The sequence below is a fragment of the Colletotrichum siamense genome (assembly GCF_013390195.1).
Source record: "Colletotrichum siamense strain Cg363 chromosome Unknown KSG_Cg363_contig06, whole genome shotgun sequence".
NCBI classification, from domain to species: domain Eukaryota; kingdom Fungi; phylum Ascomycota; class Sordariomycetes; order Glomerellales; family Glomerellaceae; genus Colletotrichum; species Colletotrichum siamense.
Genome location: NW_023501019.1, coordinates 2,571,939 through 2,595,702, shown reverse-complemented (window position 1 = coordinate 2,595,702; position 23,764 = coordinate 2,571,939). Strand labels below are relative to the sequence as shown.

Here is a 23,764-nt window from a genome sequence, read left to right as displayed (position 1 = left end):
CTCATCAAGGAAAACACCGATTATCGACGCCATACAGCAGAATAATACACCCATCATGATACAAACGCCGAGCATCTAATCCTGCCATCCGGCCATGGAGCTTGTCATCTCCCAGTCACCGCTGGCGCATTGTCTCCAACTGGTCGACACAGTCGCTTCCTCCGCCTCAAGCGTGCCGTCATCGGCCTGACGGAATAGTGTGATGTCATAGCAGATAGCCATCGACATCAATCCGATCTCAACAACATGCGGCTTGTGCATCTTGTAGCTCAGGTACCGGTCGCTCTCCTTCAGCACCTCCTTCAACGTCGGCTCCGAGCTCTCGGTGTACACCTCAGGATCGCCAAATAGCAGCGGGTTGCACATGATGGCGCCCTTGCCAATGTACTTCAGTGCGCTCTTGGGCTTGTGGCACAGCGCACCCCAGAGGAGCGTCTCCATCTCGATGGCCTTCGCGTGGTTGCGCTTCGCGATGGTGTTGAGGGGTCCCTCGTCCTCCGACTCGTCGTCGGTGTCATACTCGCGGCGCGGCTTGGGCTTGGGCTTCTCTTTCTTCTCCTTCTTTTCCTTCTTCTTTTTCTTCTCCTCGCCGTTCTCACGCGGAGGGGATTGCGAGGCCGACTCCTTGCGCGGGCGGCGGGCTAGTTGCTTGCCTTCGGTTTCCTGGCCGCTCGCGAGCTGGGGCTTCTTCTTCTTCTGACGCTCCTCCGCACCAGGGCCGTGAGGGGAGGGGTCTGTGGTGAGACCGAGGACGGAAGGCATGTTGGCGTTGTTTCTAAATGTTCTCGGTCGCTATATTGTAGTGTGGGAATCAGATTTAAATCGCTTTTGTGTCGATGAATGCGTTCGCTATGTTGTTGTAGATGGAGCAAGTGGTACCAAAAAAGAACAGGCTCACATTCCCGGGTGCAACGAAAGAGGGGGCACCAGCTACTTCAAATGGGGGGCAGAAAGGCAATGGGCAAAGGCAACGGGCAGACGTTACGTGGTATGATGTCTCCCGTCACGCGGCCCCAGCGCCCGTTGACGTCCTTTCTCTCTACATTCGCCGGCCGAATGAAAGATTTCTTGCTTTCCCGACCGAGGTGACGTCAGTTATCGCGACTGGAAGCTGGTATCGAGCAGGGTTTCGTGGGGGAAAGCTGCGTCGATTGGCGCCCCGCACTGCGCGGAGCATGACATCAGTCTTGCTGGCGGGATGTCACTGTGCGGCGGCCTGCAGGAGGTCCAGAACGCTGAGTCATCACCAACAGACAGGGATTGATCCCTGTTTCTGAACATGGAACAGGCGCGTTCTCGCATTCTGAACATGAGATGTTCGAAGTGATGAGGGCCCGGGAGAAGCTCGTAGATAGAAAGATGTGGTGTTTTCCCCACAGGTTGCCGCATTGTCGCTAACAGTTGAGCCACAGCCGGGGCTTGAAGCCATCGTTTCGCCGTGAGTCCCGCTAAGCTATTCTGGTCTCTAGAGTTGTCGGCTCGCTGATGGCTGACCACGATGCATGAGAAGCTACTGCTGAGTGAAAGCGTTTCCCCGCACTGGCTGCTGATGGGCTGCACGTGTCTGAGAGCGCCGTTGGCAAGTTCTAGCCGTTTCGCTAGCCTGTGTGGAATTTCAATTTAGTGATAAGCTTCTTCCAAAATTTTGTTTGGTTGTCTTGGTATCTCTTCCCATCGCTAGTCTTGTCTACATAGTACCCTTTTACTTGCAAAATTATTCGCAAGGAGAGAAAAGTCTAAAAGGAAAATAGAAATTAAAAACAGTAGGTCGTTTCTGTCACAGTAAATGCTACTGATTGCGCACCTCGAAGACATATCACTCGGCAGCCATTGAAAGAAGTTCAGATTAAAACGATGACAGGTGAATTGCACTATTCTTACACGATGATGCCACTTTGTCAGTCTGTCATTTTTCGCTTCCATTTATCTACCTCGATTCATCTAAGCCTTTCATGTTGTCGATAAACACTAATTGGTGAGGGCATCCACCAAGTCCTTGAAACTTGTTTGTTCCGTGTCTATTATTCTTCATTGAAACTTTTGCGTCGCGGCACGATTCATCCAACCTTGATATATTTGCCGTCCTTGAGACGTATGTCTCTGATGCGTTGAGCCAGCAATTCCTGGATGACACGCTTATCTCTCTCATGGTCGCGAGGGCTCACGCATGGCCGCAGCGAGATTGTGATGTCCTCCACCTTATCAAGCTTCTCTAATATTTTAACAAGCAACCCAGTCGGCATCCCCAAGCTTTCATCGTTTTCAAGATCCCATTCCACATGTATTCGATTGACTTTTGAACAAAGAGTGGACGGCATGCGAAACCCCTTGTCGGCCACATCTTTAACAGTAGTTACTGCATGATCGAAAGCCCATGTGAGCGGGAAGAGTACGATTCCGCACCTCGTAGACAGTTCAAACTCTCGTAGGACTGTCCTCAAGGACGATTCAATCGCCAGATCTGCGTTGAATCTTGCAGTAACATCAAGTTGTTCCAACATCCAATTGAAGGCTCCTCCTCCATCCTCTCGGCACTGTTGATTTCGGGCCTCAAATAGTCTGTACAGCCTTCTAAGGACGCTCAAATTCGCTCGGCGATTGATGTATGTAAGTGGACAGGCTTTGGATATCTTATTGCAGATGATGCGGCAGGGATCAGACAACTCGCTTTCTTCCAAAAAGGCAAGTTCGTTTTCCCAATAGGGGTAGTATCCTAAACGCCAGAGATTTATTGCTGGAAAGCGACCTGTGGAAGACATGAAGAGCAGTGAAGTTGCTAATTCAAAGATGATATCTTGAATCTCGAGGGGCAGATCCGTAAATTGTTTCTTGCGATGTTGTTGATCCTGCTTCGCCTTCAGATCCTTTCCTTTTTTGGTAACGTATAGAAGATGCTTTGCCAAGGATGGTGCGGATAGGCGTTCATTCTCTTTTTCGAAACACATACTGCCATTGATGAAATGGAAGTCATGCCCATCGATGCCATCAGTGTAACTCACGGGATGATTGTCGGCTTGCTTCCGCCACCATATTCCTTGCTTATCAAAGAATACGGAAGGGTAAGGAACCTCCATCTTCTTGACGAAGTTCCTTGGTTGCTGGAGAATGATGCAAGGGGGTTTCTCGCTTGGAGCTCCCAAAGATATTCGTTATTCGCACTTTTGCCTTCTGTCGCTAATGGGGTAGTGTAGTGATTGATATGGAGTCGCGCCCGATCGCGATTCGTGTTGCCGTTGCTGGTGGCGGCCTGCTGAGCAGGAATTTGTCAAAAGCCATGCATGCGTATGAGTTGTGAAGAAAAAAAAAAATTGAGAAGCTAGTAGTCTTTATAGCTAGGAAATACGTTACCCTTTGGACCTCTCTCATCAGGGTTACACGGTTGGAATGGACCTTCATCTTGTAAACTATACATTACCTTGATCGTGTCCCTAGAATTTTGAGGCAGAATTGGTTTAAGTCTCGAGGTTCGATGTTATTGTCTACAACGATTCTGGTCGTGATATTTGTAACTTGTCGTAGTCTTTGGTGTTTGCACTGGCGAAGCAGATCGAAGTAAACCACCGTAGTCGAAGACTGATTTGAATATTGCGAAGCGTCACTCTACAGTTTCTCATCACTACCTAGGTACCGTTCCCCCATTATTGTCTTGATACATTGTTACAAATTCCATCGAAAAGACCGTCGAGATACCTTCAGCCGACGTTACACGGTATTGCAACACCGGCACAGCATGTACACCAGAACCGAAAGCTCGAGGCATCTCTCCACTACGGGCAATTTCTATGACAGGATATTCAAGATCGACCAAGCATGGGTATCAATGTCTCCTCGAATAGCTCTTAGAATAAATATCTTGAATGTCACGCAGGGAAACGGATACAAAGTTAATGCCGTTGTTAAGTCCGATGCTGCTACCTTGCTATGAACGACGGGCATCCCCATCCTACTTCGCGAACTCCGCAACTCCACCAGGATTGCCCATGATGGCTCCGATTCAAGCGTTTGAAACTCCGCGAACCCGTCACTAGACTTGAAGACCATTCTCTTGGTGATTGCTCCAGACACGTAAGATGTCCTGCAAATTTTGTTGGCATTCGAAAGGGATGGCAATCAAGGGGAGAGTCTGCGAAATGAAATGACAGCTCATAATAGAACAGCTTCTTTTCTCCTAAGACGTCGGGATCACTCAACCCTGGTCTCAGAAGGTATACTCCACAATCTCAAATCCGACGACGTCGGCGATCCTCTAATTGCGACCTCGAGTAGGCCAAGGATTCCCTCGTAACAATTGAGATCCACGCACCATTCTGCGGATGGATCCCGAGTCCACGTCCCCTATCCGCCGGAGCCGCGGACGGATCTTGGCATACACACAATTTGCGCTTTTGAGGCATTCTGATATCAGGGGTACTCAAATCACATGGAGTTTTTAGCACGAGTAAACAACTGTGGTGCGCAGACTGGGAAGTCGTGAGAAGCACAGGGCACAGACAGCCCCAGGTTTGAAGGTGTCCCAGCGACTGCCCTCCATGAAACCCTGCATGTGCTCTCGGACTTTACTCTACGCCCGCGAATCTAAGGTTTATCATACTGCCCGAGGTCAATCGATGAGTGGCATCATACGGTTAAGGTTGGTATAAAGGTGACGGAATCGAACGCGGACTGGCCGGTGTTCTGCCATCTCATCAGACCTCTCACTTCTCTCCTCGATTCGAGCGGCTCTTCTCAGTCTAGCGCCGCTTCCAAGTCTACCCCAATAACCGCACATCGCACCAGTTCCCAACATGTCGGGCCTTCAAACTCTCTTCGCACCGGCTCCCGAGCCCAAAACAGAGCTCGGCCGCTATCGCGTGCTCTCCTCCACCGCCGGTGTCAGGGTCTCCCCACTCTGCCTGGGCGCCATGTCCATCGGCTCTGCGTGGTCCTCGTTCATGGGTTCCATGGAGAAGGAGGACTCGTACAAGCTGCTGGATGCGTTCGTCGACGCCGGAGGTAACTTCATCGACACCGCCAACAACTACCAGAACGAGGAGTCCGAGAAGATCCTTGGCGAATGGATGACCGCTCGCAAGAACCGCGACATCATGTTCGTCGCGACCAAGTTCACCACCCAGTATCGCAAGCAAGAGCTCGGACCCGGCAAGTGTGTCAACTACTCGGGCAATCACAAGAAGTCGCTGCACCTCTCGGTCCGTGACTCTCTCAAGAAGCTACAGACCGACTACATTGACCTGCTCTACATCCATTGGTGGGACTGGACCACTTCTATTGAGGAACTTATGGACTCCCTCCACATCCTTGTTGAGCAGGGTAAGGTCCTGTACCTTGGTGTTTCTGATACACCCGCTTGGGTTGTTTCCGCCGCGAACACCTACGCCAGAGCTCATGGCAAGACCCCGTTCTCCGTATACCAGGGTCGCTGGAACGTCTTGATCCGCGATCTTGAACGGGAAATCATCCCCATGTGCCGCCAGTTTGGTATGGCGATCGCACCATGGGATGTCCTTGGAGGAGGTAAGCTGCAAACCAAGAAGCAGCTCGAGGAGCGCCAAAAGGCCGGCGAGGGTCTTCGTGCCATGTTTGGCCAGGGTCAGTCCGAAGAGCACCGCAGGGCCAGCGAAATCCTTGAGGAGGTCGCAAAGGAGCAGGGTACAGACAGTATCCAGCAGATTGCTCTTGCATACGTAATGCAGAAGGCGCGCTACGTTTTCCCCATCGTTGGTGGCCGCAAGGTCGAGCACCTACACGACAACATCAGGGCCCTCAGCCTTCACCTGACGGAGGACCAAATCAAGAAGATCGAAGGATACAAGGAATTCGAAATCGGCTTCCCTATGAACTTCATCCTGGATGATCCCCGAGAGGGGGGTCCGACACCTACTTTGGTGGCCGCGTCTGCGCCGATGGCGTGGCAGCGCAGCGGTAAGCCGATTGGTCATGAGTGAGTGCGGCACTTAAAAGAGGGTTTGCGGGACGAGGAACTCATATCGCGATTGGTGCACCAAATGCAAATCAATTGTTGTTTTATTATCATTAAACATCTGGTCTTTTACATTCGTGAAGGTTTCGTGTCATCAATCGTGATGGATCTCAGCGTCAAGCCGATGATCTGCGCTGTCACGTCTCTAGTAGTACATAATCCTACACAGCAGAACTCCTCATATCATATTCGGAAGCTTTGGAACTGGATATTCCTTGGGCTTTCCGATCAAGGTTTTCTGCGAATCTGCAGATCTCGAAGACCCGCCAGAGGTTGATGAAGACGCCCCCGCCGTTGACATGGAAGCTCCCGAAGACGCGAGATGCAACTTGTCTTCTGGAACCTCCGCAGATCTGCGTGAAACTCTTTCTGAGCGTCTGGTCGACTTTCTGACCTTCATCTTGATGGCTTCAGGGAGATACCGAGTCTTCACCGCAGTGTCTCGGAGTAGAACCCGTAGCACGGGCAGAGTTGCCACCATGATAGTGATGGCGGTCTCCGCGGCAGCCCACACAGCCAACTGTGCACCACCATCTGAAAAGCTGTCAGCGCAGTTCGCTGTTTGGTCTGAAAATTTGTGAAACTTACGAGAGAAGTCACCCGTTGTGTCGTTCACGGAGCGCATGTAAGACGCTTTCACAAACGCCGCGATTCCGGCGCTGGGTCGGATTAGCATCAGACACCATAGTTGCAAAGAAAGTTCACTCACAGTACTCCCATACTAAGAGCCACAGATACACCGATTTTCTCCTTTTTGCTGAGAGTGAGTCCGGACGATTCTTCGGCTGGTGTCGGGCGCATGAGAATCATCCAAGGAATGGCGGCCAGGGCTAGATCGAGGAGGCCTGAGTATACTGCGAGGGAGAGTCAGTACAATGTATCTTGTATGAATCGAACTAAAACGGACGCAACTTACCACTGACGAAGATGCCGAATGATACCACCCACTTCAGGTCGTAGCATGTTCCATCGCCAAAGGGCTTCCACCTCTTCTCAAGAGGCACGCAGCCGATCCAGAATGATAGGGAGGCAAAGGCGAAGAGGATGTTCATCGATATAATAGAGAACCAAACAAACGCCTTCTTCCATCCCTCGCACATACGCAAGAGTGAGATGGCGAAGGCTGTTTTGCTCCAGACCTGGCCGACAAAGGAGCATGTGATCGAAGACAAGCCGACGATGGCAAGCGTTGTAATATTTTCAATCGTGATGGGAAACCCTGGTCGTCCAAAGCGAGACTTGATGATGAACTCATTCAGTGTAGCGTCTCCAGCTAGAACAACCTGATACCATGTTAGTGACTTTGATAACCTGGCGTGGCTTGTGGTGCTTACCCAGGAAGCTATGAGAAGACCATCCTCGAACCTGAACTTCGTATACGAATATGATATCTTGCAGTAGATCCTCAAGCCAAGGAAGATAGCCGAAAGAACAACGAGGATCCATAATACCGTCTGGATCCCTTCAGCAGTAGCATCATCATCGGCTCGAATGTTGAGGGAAAGCGTCGTCGTATCGAGGTCCGCTGTAGATAATTGCGTCGTGTTGATGGACTGTGCCAAGGAGCTCAATGCTTGCGCCCGGCTTCTTGGACAGTCAAGACATCCGTGAGGAGGCACGACGGCCATCGTTGGTATCCGTGCTGGTTACCGATTGTTGAAATGACAGCAGCAACCTCATGGCAGATACACCTAGCACATCTCTGATGACGATCGAGGTGGGTCGCAAGCCGTTGTTATAAGATCACCTGAATATGCGCAACGTCTATCAACGGCGAGAATCCGATATCCCCCTCCTTCTCCCACTTCGATGGGACCGGCGAGCAGCGCCGTTTCATTATGTACCACGTGGAGACCGTGGACCACGCGAAGACTTGACAAGCATCTTGCCAGGATGTCCATGACCAGATGGCTCTGCTTCCCAACATGATTTCGCATCACGGCACTGAGGCGGACGTGGCAGCGTCCGATCGAGCACAGATCAAGTCTTTCGATATCCGCCGGTGGGCAGAGAAATGGAGGCCTGAAAGGCAAAGCGCAGGCTAGTGTTTGCGACTTTCTGGAATCCGTGCACGAGAGCGGGAAATCCACAAGCCTGAATCTCATAGGACGGAGACCCCCCTTCGGCCATCTGGAGCGATGCCATGATTGCCAAGGGGCAGCCGACTCTTTGACCTCCTTCGTCTTGACTTGCCAGCATCGCCAGGCACAGATTTGTGGAGCCTTTCTTGGTCTTCTCGCTTTCTCTATCCACACGATCCCCGTACGGCTGATCTAGGAACCTATCGAACACTTCCTTTTGAGTTATCACCACTGTCACAGCCGTGTCGCGTCTGGGGAGAGATCCCAGTGTGCACGGTCTGGTGGTGGTTACTACGGCCTTGTCTTCGAAAAGCTTACTTCTTCAACAGATGGGTGGCGTAGGGTAGTCAGGGTATTCCCGGATTCCCGTCCAGCCCTCCATGGGCGGCAACTCCTGAGCTTGTGCTCCGCCTCACGGGCAAATGTCCTGGCGGTATCGGATTCTGGGTCGTCTGTTATCCTTAATCCGGAATGCCGCACTTCCGCTGCACATTTTCTGCACGATTTTCTCCCATCTTTAGGGCCAACGATTTCTCGATTTCGCGGCAATGGTGAAAAGGTAAGGAAACGGCAGCACTAGTGCAGGAACAGCCCTATGACTTGCGCATCGTTCTTGGAGCTAGGCGAAGCTACTGTTCCCGTGCGGGGGAACCAGCTTCTCTTCAAGGGTAATACCCAGTATGCGCCTTATTCAGTCGTTGTATGATCACCGTAAGAGACAGGTGAACGTGTATAAGACAGTTCACTATGACGAACCATCAGCTTAGCTACTGTAGGATACCTCGCCCTGTCATCACGATTCAGCTTCTTCCCCACCCGCGCGTTTCCGAGTTGCGGCGGGCTTTCCCACACGGTTTGCGGCTCTGCCCCAGGTCACCTTACCTGCACAACATTGCCGCAGGCGAGTCGCTCATCTGCTTGATGGGACGAAGGACCGCCGACACAAGCGGCAAAGTACGCTTTCCTTCATGAAACCCTGCGGTTTTCTGTCCGCTCTTGAGTCCGTCCACTAGGCCGCTGCGCGCCCCCTCCACCTGCGACAAATCGGGAATTGTTTGTGCCGGTGATGGGATCATTTAAAGAATAGAGTCCTCTGTAAGCGCCTTTAACTGTCGACGATGTGAGTCCAGAACACAGCTTCGCATGGGCTGGTTCGTCGTTGAGAAAGCCAGATCTTAGAGCCGAGTGTGTCATCGAAACATCAGAAGTTTCCACGGGAAAAACGGCCACCACGGCGCCATCCAGGAAAGAGCACGGTCTTAGTTGAAGCTGCACAGACATATTTTATGGGAGATATTATATGGCCAAGTCGTCTCCCGCGTTATAGATGCACGGCATTTTTAGCTCCTCGCTATCCATGCACCTCAACTTTGCGTCTGATGACTCAGTTATTATACACCTCTGCATATCTGAAAGGTTCGTCGTTCATACACCAGGCTTGAGCTGCAGCCTGCAGGCTTGGCTTGGTCCTTGCAGCGTCAATCTCTCGGTTTCTCATGTCAGCTCTGAGAGAGCTGAAACCCCGGCAGGGTATCCATAGCTCGGCTCGCTGCGCTCTTAGGAGGAAGCTTTCTCTTTCTCTTCGCCAGCTACCCGTGGGATAAGCATATTTAACCTCCACGGCAGGAGCCTTGCAGCTATTAGCGCCGATGATCGTGCATATTTGACGCGTCTTGGCTATATTAGCCCATCCCTGAGAGCCTGAAGTGCCGCAGGGAAGCAAGCAGTAACAGTTTGCCCACCTGTCGGCTGCAGCTGTGCCATCGGGATATGAACCGCGGGCTTTGAACTCAAAGGCTGCTGCTACTCCAACTAGACCACCTGCTGGCAGCAGCGCCGACTTCACATCTCCCGTCGGCCGCTTTTCGAGACCCGTGTTGCTGAGAAATCACAAACCCCGAATCCTCGTAGCGAGGGCGTTCCGTCGATATAGTTGCCAAGTTGATGGCCATGTTTCTGATAATGTCGATCAAGTCAAAGACTCTTCGAAGTGAGTAAAATGTAATCAGGGAGGAATTCTTCGCCGAGATGGTGTGTCCAGAGCTCGGAGAGCGAGAAAAGGTCCGAGCAATGAGGGGAACTCAGGAACATCACGATGAAAGCGTCAATGAGACAATATCGTAGATCAGTTCAAAGCGACTTTGGACGATATTCGACCCTATTCTCCGCCGGCGCTAGCTCAAAATCGTGAATGCGGTGCAGTTGTGAACTAGTTGATCGCAAACACCGGCCGCGTCGACGAGGAGCTAAGACGAACAATACCGTTGCTGGTTGGGCATCACCCGAGGCATCTGACCAGACGCAATCGAACCAGACGAACTCAACTGAACATGCGGAATGAGACTGGCATCTGAGGGCCAATCTGTGGAGGACAGCCAACCATAGCTCCTTCGACGCGCTGCGGGCAAGACGCGCCTCTACGAAATTAGAAACTGATACATGCAGGTCATAGCCTTAAGTGGTGCCGTTATCCACCCACATCGGATTTTTTGGTCTCGCTGTGAGGGGGAAGCTTGTACGTCGCCAAGAAGCGAATGATCTGCTGCGGCCGCCCAAAAGATTCGCCTGCCTAGCACAATCTGACGAGATCTGTAGAAAATCTAGTACGTGTTTCCCTTTTAATTGGCAGCGTACTCGCGGTGTCAAAACACGCGGCGTACTGAAATATTCTAGAATGGCCCGGGCCGTAGCAGCGTCCTTGAAGTGGCAAACAAGTCAGAAGTAAGCTCAGCCCCGTTTTTGATTAGGTTTAGAAATTTTCGACTGCGTCTTGACCTCCTAGATCGCTCTGCGCCGTGACATCGTGCAAGTTGGCCGAAATATCTGATACCTTTTGGCAACGGTAATGAGGCCATCGTGTAGCACATGATTGGACTGTCACCATTTGACAGATTGGTCGGCCGAAAGTGAGCGCTTGACAGCCGTCTTATCCGCACTTGCTGCTGTGCGTGTCATGGCGCTGACAGAAACGTCGGTGGCTTGTCAACTCGCAGTCAAGTTTGGAGCTAGTCATCTTACATGCCGCTAAACTTGGCCTAACCAGTATGGACTCTGCCCCAGATCTCCCAAGATCTGCAGTGATTGTATCCTACACAGCCCTGGGCGATTTAGTGGTAACACAAACTGCATTGGACCAAGCAATTAACTTGACTGATTCTTGATGTTTGATGCGTTGGTGCACCGCAGACTCTCCAAAAGAACAAAAATGGGGCCGCCAAGTCTCACAGCAAGTGGCCTATCACCTCGTCGCTGATTAGTCTCGTGATTTCGAAGTTGCGGCGCAGCAGCTGAACAAAATTCCAGCGTGATTCGGTTAGGCTGCCGTATTGATAGTAGCTCCATTTCGAGCTCGAGTATTTAACAGCGTGGCATAATTCCAGACGATCAATCTAGAAGAAATTAGATCGCCATTCGCCAAACAAAGTCCGATTTGAACAGCAAGTAGGTATTTTACATCTATGTTAGAGTGTAATGCAGTGCTGATATTGGCCAGGACCACAAGATAGCATTCATCAAAATGGTTTTCTGGAAGTCATCAGCCAAGGAGGGTGGCGACGAGGACACCCCCAAAAAGTCGCTTTACCAACGCTATGAAGACAAGAAGAACGGCCGCGACAAGGTCATTTCAGACGAGGACCTCCTGAAGTACACCGGCAAGACGAGGGAAGAGATAAACGCGTGGGCCAAAGATCGACCGGGCGTCGCAGGAAATCAGGCCGCGGGCACACTTACTGCCGGCCCTGCAACGGGGTTTGGTGGCATGGCGACAGCCGATGGCTTCGGCGGATGGGGGACTGATGCGGGGTCGGAACCGAAATATCCGCCGCAGCAGAAGACGACTCGGGCGGAGGGTGGTAGTGGTGTCGAGTCGTCAAAGTAAGAAGTGTCACGATGGTTGCGAAAACGACGACGACGACAACGGCAGGGTTATTATTAGAAATGGTCATGGCAGATAACGTTCAGACGTGTGGGCCCGTTCATCGCGTGGTATCCTGGGATGCGGGCGGTGGAGCTTGGAAACACTCGTTCGTCCGGAATAGTTTTATCTACTGTCTCATAAGATGATATGATAATGTCCACGCCCTATGCATAGCAGTTATTCAGAAACTGCTTTCGTGTATCCTCAATCGTTTCTGGTTACCGTCGGTGCACGACAGCTGCAGTCGAAAGTGATGATGCATACATCAGATGGGCTGTTGTCACTTTGATTTGCCAAGAACTTGCTGAAGGTAGTCACAAAGTATCTTTAACAAACAGAAACATTGCGGTCAAGTAAGCTTGTTGCCCAGTGTTGCCAAGTGAATGAGCGTAGATCATCATTGATATGTGAGATCATTGGGAGCTGGGAGCTCCACCTTTGGATGCCGCCGCCTTCGTGACCCCATGACGGCCAAACAAGGGTGTAAATGCTTTCTATGCGCAGATAAGGGTCTCATCCTTTCAGCCCTACGATTATTGGCGACTCGGAAATGTTCTGTGATGTTCGTGAAAGCCGCGTTCTGATTAGTCGGAGCTTGTTGTAACCGAGGCGAGCCCCGGATCCGAAGAGGATAGTAGCCCTGCTAGATAACTTCGTTTTGGCACCTCCATGTCGTTTCTAGCATTATGCCATCACATGTTTGAAACAAAGTTCAACATGCTGGATTATTCACAATCTTGAGTTGACCTGAGTCAGTTCTTCCAGCTCCAAGTACGGGCAAGCTGAGATGGAGACTGATATGTTAGGCTACTCACTGCCCCTACCTAGTCAAAGACACCTTAAAGGCGGGTTTTGATTAGATTCCGCAGAGACAGGCTGTCATGCGTGTTCTCACCTACCATCACCCACCTTGTGCGTATGTCGTTCCTTTTATTTGGCGATGGCCTAGACAACCAAAGGATGACCCACGTCACGTCTTGCTAGCAACACACCATTTCATAGTCATGTACTCTTTCTCATTAAGCTCGTTCTGATGGCTGATCAGAACATATGTACCTTCCTTAAGATAATACTATCTCGATGACGTTACGATCATTCGGTCGAATCGTACAACCCTGCGCGCGCGAAGATGGGCGTTGGCCAAACATCCTCTCAGCCATAGCTATTTCTATTTGGTCCTTTATGGGACAGTTTCTTGGCCTTGGATTTGGCATCATTTCAAGCCTTGGGCTTGTTCTTGAGCTCGACTCTCAAGTGCATGCCGTCAACAGGCTTCGAAGTAACCAGATCGGTCTATTACATTGCGAGTCAGTAGGAGCACGTTGTGAAGCGGCGTTCATAATCAGTGCGGTACTTACAGAGAACAGGGTTCCCTTGGTCTTGTAGTATCCTCTGTCATCGAGTTGAGGCTTTCCATCTTCCGTGAGATCCAGCTCGCCCAAGCCAACCTTGACAAACTCGAAATGTCTCGCGATAATCGCCAGCACAACCTTGGACTCCAGGTTTGCAAGCTCGGATCCGGTGCAGCGTCTAGGACCTCTCTCATACGGTCTGAAGGAGCTGTCGGGGATGTTGGCAGCGTCGGGGCCGAGCCAGCGCTCGGGTCTGAACTCATCCTTGGTCTCTCCGAAGATCTTGGGGTCTCTCTGGATGATGTAGGCTCGCGGACTCAAGCAGAGACCGTCGACAACAAGGGGCTGGCCATTGGGCAGGGTGATGGTGTAGTTGGCACCCTTAGGGGCGACACGAGCGGTGGTTCCGGGCGGGTGGAGACGCAGGGCCTCCTTGATAATGGCGTCGGTGTCTAAGTGGATTAAATGTCAGCATTTTCAATGTTGCATCAATGATGAGTGACACTTACAAGGGAGTCGGGCCAAGAGCTTTCCGGCCTGGGGACCAGAGAGCTGCTCGATGACGGACTTGGGGCTGGGGTCGGGACCGAAAACCTCGTCGAGTTCTTCCTTCAGATCCTTGGCAGACTGCGGGCGTCTGTGAAGCTCGTAGAAGCACCACTGCAGCAGAATACTGGTCGTGTCGTGGCCGGCAAACAGGAATCCTCGGCAAGTGTCGCTAGTCTGTTGGAGAACCTCGGGGGTCAATACGTCGATGTCGTGAAGACTCAAGGCTGCTACACTGCGGGATGCAGTCGCGAGGCCGGCCTTGAAGTCTTTGTGCTGTCTGATGATCTCTTCCTTGAGGATGGCGTCGAGTTCCTTGTCAAGACGTCTGATCTTGCGCTCGTTCTCCGAGAAGTATCTCCGAAGCCAGTGCTTGCCCAGCTCGCGCTTGATGTAAGCGTGGGATAGGGCGCGGTATGTCGTCAAGACCTTGCTTTGCTTGCCCTCAACCTGAGCGTTGAGGTCCATGTCGAAAGTCACAATTCCGATGACGTCGAAAGCCAGGTTCGTGGTGTACTCATCAATGTTGAAGGCCTCTCCGGAAGCAGCCTTCTCCTCCATCAAGTTAATGAAAAGCTCCGTCTTGTCCAGAATGACCTTGACCAGGGAAAGAAGATGCTGAGGCTGCATGCCGGGCAGAATTCTCTTGCGAAGACCCTTCCATTCCTCGCCGTCAGTGGTGACAAGAGATCGTGCTCCGACCAAAGGAGCAAGATCCTGCATAGCCGGGTGCTTGGGGACACTAGTGCTGTACTGCTTCGTGGGCTTGGTGACCTGCTCTGCGACATCGTTGTTGAGAATGAAGAGAATCATGAAAGACTCCATCGGGCGCCAATCAACCAGGAGAACGGGAGGGAAGCCAAGCTTCTGAGCTTGCTCGTAGAGGAGTTCATCTACAAAATCATTCATGTTAGCGACTCTCGAAGATGTTTCAATGTTCGCCATTCGCTAGCAAGCGGCGATGGCTGCCTGCGCGGAACGTACCGAAAGACCTTCGAGGGTCGCCCAGCGCAGCGGCCTTCTCGATCCATGGCCAATGTCCTCTGTTCGGGTCGGCCTCCTCAGGCTGCGGGAAATGTGAAAAAAGTTTGATGTCGAGGGGATCAGCCTTCGACCTCCTCAGGTAGAAGACCACGGCGAGCGGGATCGCCGCCAAGATGAGAAGCTTCCATTGCAGGAGGGGAGCTAGAGAAGCCGCGTCGAGCTTATTGAAGACGCTGAGCAAAGCCATCTTTCAATCTGGGGGAGCTGCACCGACAGCTCGACTTGCCCGCGAATGAATGAGAAACGGTGGCTCAGGATGGAATGCCCAAACTATCCAAAATTTCTGCCTGCGCCATTTTTGGAGGGGTACAGCAGGTATATATTGGCCGAGGAAAAAAAATAAACCACCCATGTAACTGTGTGCTTATGACGAGCGTCGCAACGGGCTCCGACGATGGACGATCGTCGGTAATGCCACCCTAGTCGCTGTGCCTTGACGAGGGTTCTTCAACAGCAACCCATGTGAAATGGTGCTGTACGTACTGGACAACAGGTACAAGCAGTTCTCCGGCTGCGAGCCCACCAGTTCTCCAAAATTTGCCCAGACAAAATTTCCTGATTGGAAAGAAGCGTCAGCATCACCTCCTCATTGAGCAGCTCGCCCGCACGTCGAGTACATCTGGCAGTTGACGGGAAACGCCGCCCATTGCCGTGGCTGGGGGAAATGAACAGCCCACTACCCGTTGAGGGGTTCATCCATCCCGCTTTCCAGTTAAATTGCGGTTAAACCGACGTAATGCCAAGCCCCAGTGTGGATGGGCCTGTGGGTGGAAAATTCTTCAATGGCGAGACTCTGCGATGCAGCTCCTCGAATCAGATGCATCTCATCTAATCTGATGGCATCTTATCTGATCCGATGTACCCTCCGATGTTACCTTCCTCATACAAAAGCGGGTCATTAGCGGGAATCCGAACCCTCAATGCGCCGACCACGGCATCCCGGAGACATCCGCATGCAGCTGTCCTCAAAAGGGCTGATGGCGCCGTCTCTGTCCCGGTCGCAAAATTATGTGTGCTTCGTGTGCATCTGTGGTTCAAAAATGGCTGCCCTGATCTGATAGCATCGATGATAGCCTGCCATGCTGTCAGCAAACCGTCTGAACCTTAACCAAATGTGGGTGTCTGTACATCGAGAGCGGAGTCAAGCTTGTGAAGAACATACGAGCTGTGCTCCAGTCCAATCAAAGCCATGGACTGGCAACTTGTGCGGAGAAATCTGGGTCAACTTCCTGACGCCATCTGCGCTAGCGGCCGGCGGGATGCCTAAACACGAGAGGGTGTGAACTAGATTGTTCACATCTCGAGTCCAGGTATTGAAGCAATTCAACCAGGCCGTTGTAAAGGTATTTTTGGGAGCTGTCTTCAGGCTTTTGCCATCTAAAGATATAAAAATGTAGTTCTGCTTACCTGCGGAAAAGCAGCCCGGTTTTGAGACATTGATACTGACATCAATCACACATCTTGTCCTTAACTACCCTGACACGTACACTTCGCCAGTGCAGATCAATTACCTTTTCATCTTCAAAGAACTTACTGGATTCTCTTCGGGGGAGACTTGTTAACTTGTAACATAGGTCTTCACTGTTTAGAAGTAGACCTTGCTCGTTCAAGCCTCAAGGTCTTCGAGACCCCGATCATTGACTGCCCGGACTGACGATATTGAGCTTTTGCGTCACGAACATCTGCTTAGTAAAGGACGAGCCTCATACGCCTCCCGAACGTTCGGGTCGTTGGGGCCTTCGCCATCCTTGTCATACAGTTGCCAAGCGGGGTTTCTCCAAGAACCCGTCGGCGATCCCACATCGGATAGCATTTCACATAGGGCCATGCTCTTATCAGTCGGCAAGGATTTCTGATTAAGGCATTTGATGTTCAGCTATGGACAGATAGAATTACTTGTTTTCTTCGGAAGCTCCCAGTATGGTGATTGCACCCATGCAGCATGCAGTCGCAGAATTGACAATGAACTAAACTCATAGAGAATGAGTGGTTTTTCAGTTGCACGCCACAATCTTAAATAGGCGAGAGGGCGAGTGTACTGGCCAAGCTCAAAACATAGATATAGATATGGATGACTGTTTCGCTTGTAGCGAAACATGACTAACTGATGTGAAATTATCTTATCACGGCCTTCTTTTGCATGTAGATTGAAAGATATTGCTGTTTTGGTGTAAGGTTCTGGGGCCAATCTTGTTTTGTTGGTCGCGTCGGGGGGCTCTCAGCTATGTTGGTCGGCGCTGCATGTTGGTGTGGCTAGGTAGATAACTCGGTGGCCTACCCGACATAGTCTAGGCAGCATTCAAAGTCGAGGTCAGGAGTTTCTTTCAATCGTGTTCTATGAAACTTCATAGCTTGGTATGTACGTTCAATACGGAGAGACGTTTATGTTCTGATTTCTCTCGTAAACTTCGCTTCCCCTCCTTGATTTCTTATGGTCCAAAATATTCAGTTGAAATAGACGACCTCAAGCGACCGTCGATGAGAAGACAAAAGTGCATTGAAGGCTTGTTTCCCTCAAAGACAGAGGTATACAGTGATTTTATATGCAATTAACGTTCCCCTTTGACCAGAGTGGCCTGAAACGATGAACCTTAAGATTTTCTCCAGTACGACTTACTCCATGAACTGTTCCATGTCGCTACCGACACTCAACCTCCATACTCTATCACGAACCTACGCAATGGCTACGGACTAAGAGACACCAAAGTTCTTGACGAACTTTGCGTGTGGAAAAATCCGAATCTAGTGCAGGAAAACTAGTACAACTATTTTGTTAACTATACCACATAATCATTTGACAATCCACTAAGTTGCTTCGACTATTTCAGCATTTATAACCGTCTGTAGAACGCCTGTTATACGAAGTATGGAGATATCCCTCGCCTTGCCTATGTTTCTCACAGTCATCCTTGGCAATGGAATTTATTTCGTTCGTGTGCCATCAGTGCTGAAGCACTGAGACACCATAGTCAAAAATGCGTAGTTCGGCCAACTCTCTTTACGAATGATGGGTTACCAGCCGCTGAAAGCCCATGTTTCGGTTTTCAAGATAAGCCCGACACCAGACTTGATGTCACTACGTCCGGCATCGACTCATATCTCTAGCATGTGGGTATATCCTTGGTTGGACTGAATTCTCAAGGATCTGAGTCTCTTTGGCTAAGTGATGCACCGATTACCGCCCTCTTTGGTGCTAACACCTCCACGTCCACTGGGCCATGGCAGTTAACTCTATGTGCCGCACATCTCATGCTTGGTAATAACACTCTTCAATTATACTGCCGGTTACATAAGCCTTCGTCGAAACGAAGTCTTATCTGAGAATCGCTTATTTCAGTTTGTCACCACGACCAGCTCCAGCAGCGTCCTTAGAAGCTTAAGCTAAACCTCTTCCTCTGGTGGTAGAGACAATATCTTGCGGGACCTACAGAATGTCAAGTTACGCTTTGGGTTTGCTCGTGTTGGTGAAATGTCCGAATCACAATATTCCACCGATCGCTTCACTGTCCTGGGTGACCTAGACGAGATTGAGCCGACGACGTGCCGGTAGATAATTGCATGTGGTGCAAGACTGCCAATTAGTTGCTAAGGAATCCAGTTTTCATGTGACAGTACTTGCTCTTTTAGATACCTTCACATGTTCAATGTTTGGATAAGATGATAACAGCGGGTTCTAGGTTTGTTGAGGTGCTACCTAACTGTTCATGTTAGATACCCGACACCTTCATCAGATAGCCGGGGTACCACGCGGTTTACAGACTTGTGATGGTGACTTCCATCATTGAATCCACAAGTGCATGTGATTTCGGGTGTTACTTTCATGGTATTTGGACCAATAACCCTCTGGGTCCTGCGAAGATAACACTAACAGTATGGCAGTCTCACTGAGCCCTGTAGTCAGCGGTTTCGTCGTCGTAACTTTCCGATTCTTATCGAAATGAGGCTAGACCTCAAGAAGATTTGACGAACACGTGTGGGAAGCCGGACACCCGAACATCTATCGGGATGGGAACGGGACGTGACGTTGACGGGAGCTTAACTCAAATCACGTTCGAGCCTCAAGATCACATGTAAGAGGCCCGAAACTGTTGAGAACCATGAGCTTGATCAATCACACTTCAGAATGTGAGAGCAAGAAACCAGAATTGAATCCAGCTCCGCATATCCTTTCAATCACAAGCCAAATTCTCGTGGTCTGACGTCTTCCGTGTCATCTGTGATAAGCAACGACACGCGAAAATATGCTTTGCAGATGCAGAATCTAGAGAATTGCGTAATCTTTCAGTTGGAGGCCTACAATGCGCTTTCAGTCGGACAGTTCCACGGTAAGTCATCCCGGATCATGTTATGCTACGACTTCAAGTACTGAGTTTCGACCCCTGAGTCATTTACGGCTGTACTGATGATAATGAAGAAGCAGTGAATGAAATATTTAACAAATGCATAACGCCACCCGAGATCAATAGATGCCACTCAGATGTAGCGCTCCTGCTTTTGGAAAACTACCTACTCAGATAATTACACAATAACGATTCCAAGTCCTGTATTGTAATGACAATGGCTGTCGCAAGTCCCATCAGACCTACGCCTCCTTCCATGGGTCTGCGCTCTCAGCGATCCACCCATCGTCTCAACCAGATTGAGAAAATCCGCGCCAACGGCATCGGCGATCTGGTTGACCTGCCTCAGCTGGTGGTTTGTGGAGATCAGTCGGCTGGCAAAAGTTCTGTTCTCGAGGGTATCACAGGCATCCCTTTCCCTCGCCAGGAGGGTCTTTGCACTCGCTTCCCCACTGAGATTACGCTTCGTCATTCCACTGGCGCTTTCCGCTGCACAGCAACCATCAGGCCTCATGCTGGCCGGCCCGCTGGGACCTCTCAGATTCTCCGCGGCTACCAGCGTGAGATGAAGGAGGATCTGTCAGATCTTCCAACCGCCATCGAGGAGGTCTCAAAGCTCATGGGAATCCGCGGGTTTACTTCCTCCAATGACGACTCTGCTTTTGCCTCAGATGCTCTCCGGATTGAGATCACAGGGCCCATCGGACTGCAACTCAGCGTAGTTGATCTCCCTGGTCTCATTTCCGTTGCGAATGAGGAGCAGTCGGAGGCAGACGTCGAAGCGGTCCACAGCATGGTCCGACGCTACCTCCAAAGCACCCGCACAATCATCCTAGCTGTCGTTCAAGCTGGCAATGACGTCGCAAATCAGGGCATCATCAAGATCGCCCGCGAGTATGACTTGGATGGTCAGCGTACCGTCGGCATCATCACCAAACCTGACCTCATCAACGCCGGCACTGAGGCGAAACTAGCCAACATCGCCAAGAACAAGGATTCAATCAAGCTTAAGCTTGGCTTTTTCCTCCTGAAGAACCCTAGCCCTGTCGAGATGAAGGCTGGAGGAGATGCTGCTACCCGCTCTAAACGGGAGATGGAATTTTTCTCTTCCGGTGCCTGGAAGACTCAGAACCTCGACATGAGCCGGGTCGGTGTTGACAACCTCAAGTCTTACCTCCAGGACCTCTTGGATGCTCATCTTGAAAGAGAGCTTCCCAAGGTCAGGGACGAAATCAGACGGGTCCTCAGTTCAACAGAGGATGATCTGAAGTCTATGGGTCCCGAGAGACGGTCGCTCAACGACATCCGTTCGTTCATGACCAACCTCAGCATGCGCTACTACCAGCTCGCCGAGGCTGCCTTGGCTGGCAACTACCACAGCACCGACCAACAATTCTTCTCCAAAGACAGCGGCACCCGTCTTCGCGCCATCGTCCACCAGGAGAATGGTAACTTTTCGGCGGAGATTCGCGACCACGGCCACAAGAGGCAGATAGCAGATGAAGCCCGCCCAAAGAAGTCTGGAACATCTACACCTGACGGACTGCAAATCTTTGTCACCAAGGAGGAAATGATTCATTGGATTCACACGGTAAGTCAATCTGCCTGGTCTGTCAAACTAATTGTGCTTTTGCTGATTTCCACAGACCTACATCCAAACCAAGGGTCGCGAACTGCCCGGGAACTACAACCATGTACTTCTCGCCGAACTGTTTCATGAGCAATCCAGCCCGTGGCGCGACCTTGCCGAGCGGCATGTCTCTACCGTCTTTGACCGGGTTTCCAAGTGGGTTCAGCAGGCCATCACCCGTCTCTTTCACGAGGAACACCTCCGCAGGGACATCGACGCCATTTGCCAACGGAAACTTGAGGACTCTCGTGAGAAAGCTTTTGAGGAGCTCAACAAGATTATGGCTGATGAGGAGCGGCACCCTATCACGTACAATCATTACTACACGGACAACATACAACAGGCGCGCAGCGACTCGCAAAAGTCGGCTTTCCAGAGCGCTTTGACTTTGACCCTAAGCAACGGTTGGTCTGGCAAGATGAACAGTATCACAGAAGCTTCCCAGATGGAGAAGTTCTTGGATTGTCTGCAACCGAAGATCTGTGTGGATATGGACGAGCAAGCTTGCGAGGAGGCGCTCGCGGGCTTGAATGCGTACTACAAGGTTTGTGGGTCCCTTCCTCACTTTGTAGTGGCTCCTTCTAACCGGCATCTCAAGGTCGCAATGAAGACTTTTGTCGACAACATATGCAGACAGGTTGTGGAAAGACACATCTTGTCGCCCTTGCCTGAAATCTTCTGGCCAGCCACTGTTTCCCAGCTTTCTGACGACGAGCTCGTGAGGATCGGCACCGAGCCCGAGAAGGAGATTGCTCGGCGACAGAAGCTCAGTGCCTCTGCCCAAGGGTTGCGAAGCAGCTTGCTGGACTTGCAGAGCATCTCAGGTTAGATTGTGCCTGATATTTGTGTGCTTTGTAAGAAGATGGCCTAGATAGATCCAGTGCTTGCTGATTCCTGCAGGTGGTCCTTTTGCTAGACGTGCTAACAAATCACTGGTGACACTACTGGGAATAGATGCTGCGCTGGCTTTGTTTTGTTTTATATTTGGCTGATAACAGGCGGGTTAAGAAAGCCGGAGGTGGCGTTACAAATTTGGAAGGCTCTGCTTCAGATTCGCTCACTCGCTCGGGAAGATAGAGATATTGTCGGACACATAGAATGTAGATGGTCCACATAGAGTTATTCACATTCGTTTGCTAGATATTATCCCCTGAACCACGACCGAATGCATCGACTTTTGCTCAGCAGTGGCTGGCAACCTTACATGTGGAACGCTACACAGCGTCTTAACCGGAAACATTCTGACGAAGATGTCTAGTGACAGCCCAGGAGATTCCGAATACTCTTGGTCGCTCGAGTCCTGAACTAAAAGAAGGAAGAGAGCTAGTGCCAACTGCTGCTCTTCTTCATACACATTCAACCCCGAGATCTCCTGCCATTGAGTACAACGTCTCCTGCTCCTCACAAGAGTAACGTGTGATACTTCCTGTGTGAATATACTGACCAACAAATGCTGCCGAGGTCGTAGAGGTGATTTATGGTCCCTTGACAAGCCCATGGTGAGACTCCATGGGTGATTCACCGCTTTTGTAAATTTCGCAACTCGGTAAACAACCCCTTCTTTCGGTGCGGAGTCACGAGCCATTGATCTCAAAGCAGAGCCATTCCCTGATGCTCACGGAACTTGTGGAGTGGGCTGGACCCCCACGGGTGAGTTGCATCCGATATGAGGTCGTAAATAGTCTGCAGACAGCTGCTGGACTGCAGATTAGTATCTAAGGACCAGGAACATCAATCTGGAGAGCATCCTTCAACAAGAATGCAAGAGTTCTTGTCCGCATAAGTTACCAGACCACTGGATGACAAGCTCAACGACTCGAATGTCAGTGGCCAGACATTCTGCGCCCAGCCGATCTCAGCCAGCATCGCTGTGTCGCTGGTCCTCTGACATTTCTTGGTGCTCGCTTGAGCTCCCTGCATGCCGTTACACTGTACGTAAGTAACAAACATCTGACCAGGGTCGTTGGCATCTCCCGACCGGCACCGGACAGTGGCGAACATCAACGACGCCCTGCGGCCAGCAGAAGGGCGCATCCCACACCGTAATAACGTGAGCAGACAGGCCGCTTTGCTACGGCTACCGCTGGCTGCTAGCGGAGAGGCAGAGGAAGCGAGCGGAGGTGGGTAAAAAGTCAGGAGCTCCGAAGGACCACGGCCAAGGCTTTACCACTGAATTTTCTTCCTCCTCCCCCACCCCCATGTCCAAATTTCGGAGCCCTCCCCCGACCCTCGTCCTCTCAGTTCCCGCCGAGCCTCTCGGCAATTCTCGGCGCGGCACGGCATCCGCCATGGCGGGCCAATGGGCGGACGTCTTCCTCGCGCCAACGTTGTCCTAGAGTCATGTCTTACGCTGCCAAATGTGCACATCTTCTTGGTCTTCTTGGTAACGAGCCTTGGTGATTCTTGGATGATAATCCTTCTCAGTCAAAACCAGGTCAGCAACCCGAGGGACGCTTCTCGTTCGCTTGTTACCCAGTAGTCATTATCACCTGTCAGCATCGGGAGACGCTGAGGAGAAGGATACATGCTTGGCGTGGCCTGCTGGGTTTTTTTTTTTTGGTGGAAACGAACCCTCTTCTTTACCCCAGATCGGGAACCGATTGAAGCCTGTTGCAGGAGATGTTTTCTAGAACATCGATCATTAGAGCGCTGCCTTCAAAGAACCGGTGAACTGCGATGGCCTGTCGAAGCTGCAACGTTGCGATGCGGTAGATGAGGCTCTTCGCCCCCGGCGCGCTTAACCAACACAGGCCTCGTGCATCTCGCTGAAGACGGCGGACAAGGTCCGTCAACGGTTAACGGGGCGGAAGGTCGCGATAAAAGCCCCTGTCGTCACCGCCAAGTAGACAATCAGGCCAAGGCCAATACCCAG

General features: G+C 51.1%; 6 protein-coding genes across 6 annotated transcripts; 3 read left to right on the top strand and 3 right to left on the bottom strand.

Moving 5' to 3' along the window:
- Positions 1-75: 75 nt before the first annotated feature.
- CGCS363_v009674 (uncharacterized protein) lies at positions 76-762 on the bottom strand (the record flags this gene model as incomplete). The annotated part of the gene is made up of 1 exon (XM_036641523.1): positions 76-762. The coding sequence occupies one exon, from the start codon at positions 760-762 to the stop codon at positions 76-78; it is 687 nt and encodes a 228-aa protein (XP_036493305.1).
- Positions 763-4,784: 4,022 nt separating this feature from the next.
- On the top strand, positions 4,785-5,945 carry CGCS363_v009673 (putative aryl-alcohol dehydrogenase AAD14; the record flags this gene model as incomplete). Its single annotated transcript, XM_036641522.1, has 1 exon — positions 4,785-5,945. The coding sequence occupies one exon, from the start codon at positions 4,785-4,787 to the stop codon at positions 5,943-5,945; it is 1,161 nt and encodes a 386-aa protein (XP_036492835.1).
- Positions 5,946-6,158: 213 nt separating this feature from the next.
- Positions 6,159-7,608, bottom strand: CGCS363_v009672 (uncharacterized protein; the record flags this gene model as incomplete). The annotated part of the gene is made up of 5 exons (XM_036641521.1): positions 6,159-6,514; positions 6,569-6,639; positions 6,690-6,834; positions 6,897-7,263; positions 7,315-7,608. 5 exons carry the CDS (start codon positions 7,606-7,608, stop codon positions 6,159-6,161), a joined length of 1,233 nt encoding a protein of 410 aa, XP_036493302.1.
- Positions 7,609-11,578: 3,970 nt separating this feature from the next.
- On the top strand, positions 11,579-11,941 carry CGCS363_v009671 (uncharacterized protein; the record flags this gene model as incomplete). The annotated part of the gene is made up of 1 exon (XM_036641520.1): positions 11,579-11,941. One exon carries the CDS (start codon positions 11,579-11,581, stop codon positions 11,939-11,941), a length of 363 nt encoding a protein of 120 aa, XP_036493304.1.
- Positions 11,942-13,198: 1,257 nt separating this feature from the next.
- On the bottom strand, positions 13,199-15,109 carry stcS-7 (putative sterigmatocystin biosynthesis P450 monooxygenase stcS; the record flags this gene model as incomplete). The annotated part of the gene is made up of 4 exons (XM_036641519.1): positions 13,199-13,273; positions 13,339-13,784; positions 13,842-14,771; positions 14,863-15,109. The coding sequence occupies 4 exons, from the start codon at positions 15,107-15,109 to the stop codon at positions 13,199-13,201; spliced, it is 1,698 nt and encodes a 565-aa protein (XP_036493303.1).
- A 4,370-nt stretch (positions 15,110-19,479) lies between these two features.
- Positions 19,480-21,721, top strand: mx1 (Interferon-induced GTP-binding protein Mx1; the record flags this gene model as incomplete). The annotated part of the gene is made up of 3 exons (XM_036641518.1): positions 19,480-20,853; positions 20,909-21,436; positions 21,491-21,721. 3 exons carry the CDS (start codon positions 19,480-19,482, stop codon positions 21,719-21,721), a joined length of 2,133 nt encoding a protein of 710 aa, XP_036492626.1.
- Between the last annotated feature and the right edge of the window lie 2,043 nt (positions 21,722-23,764).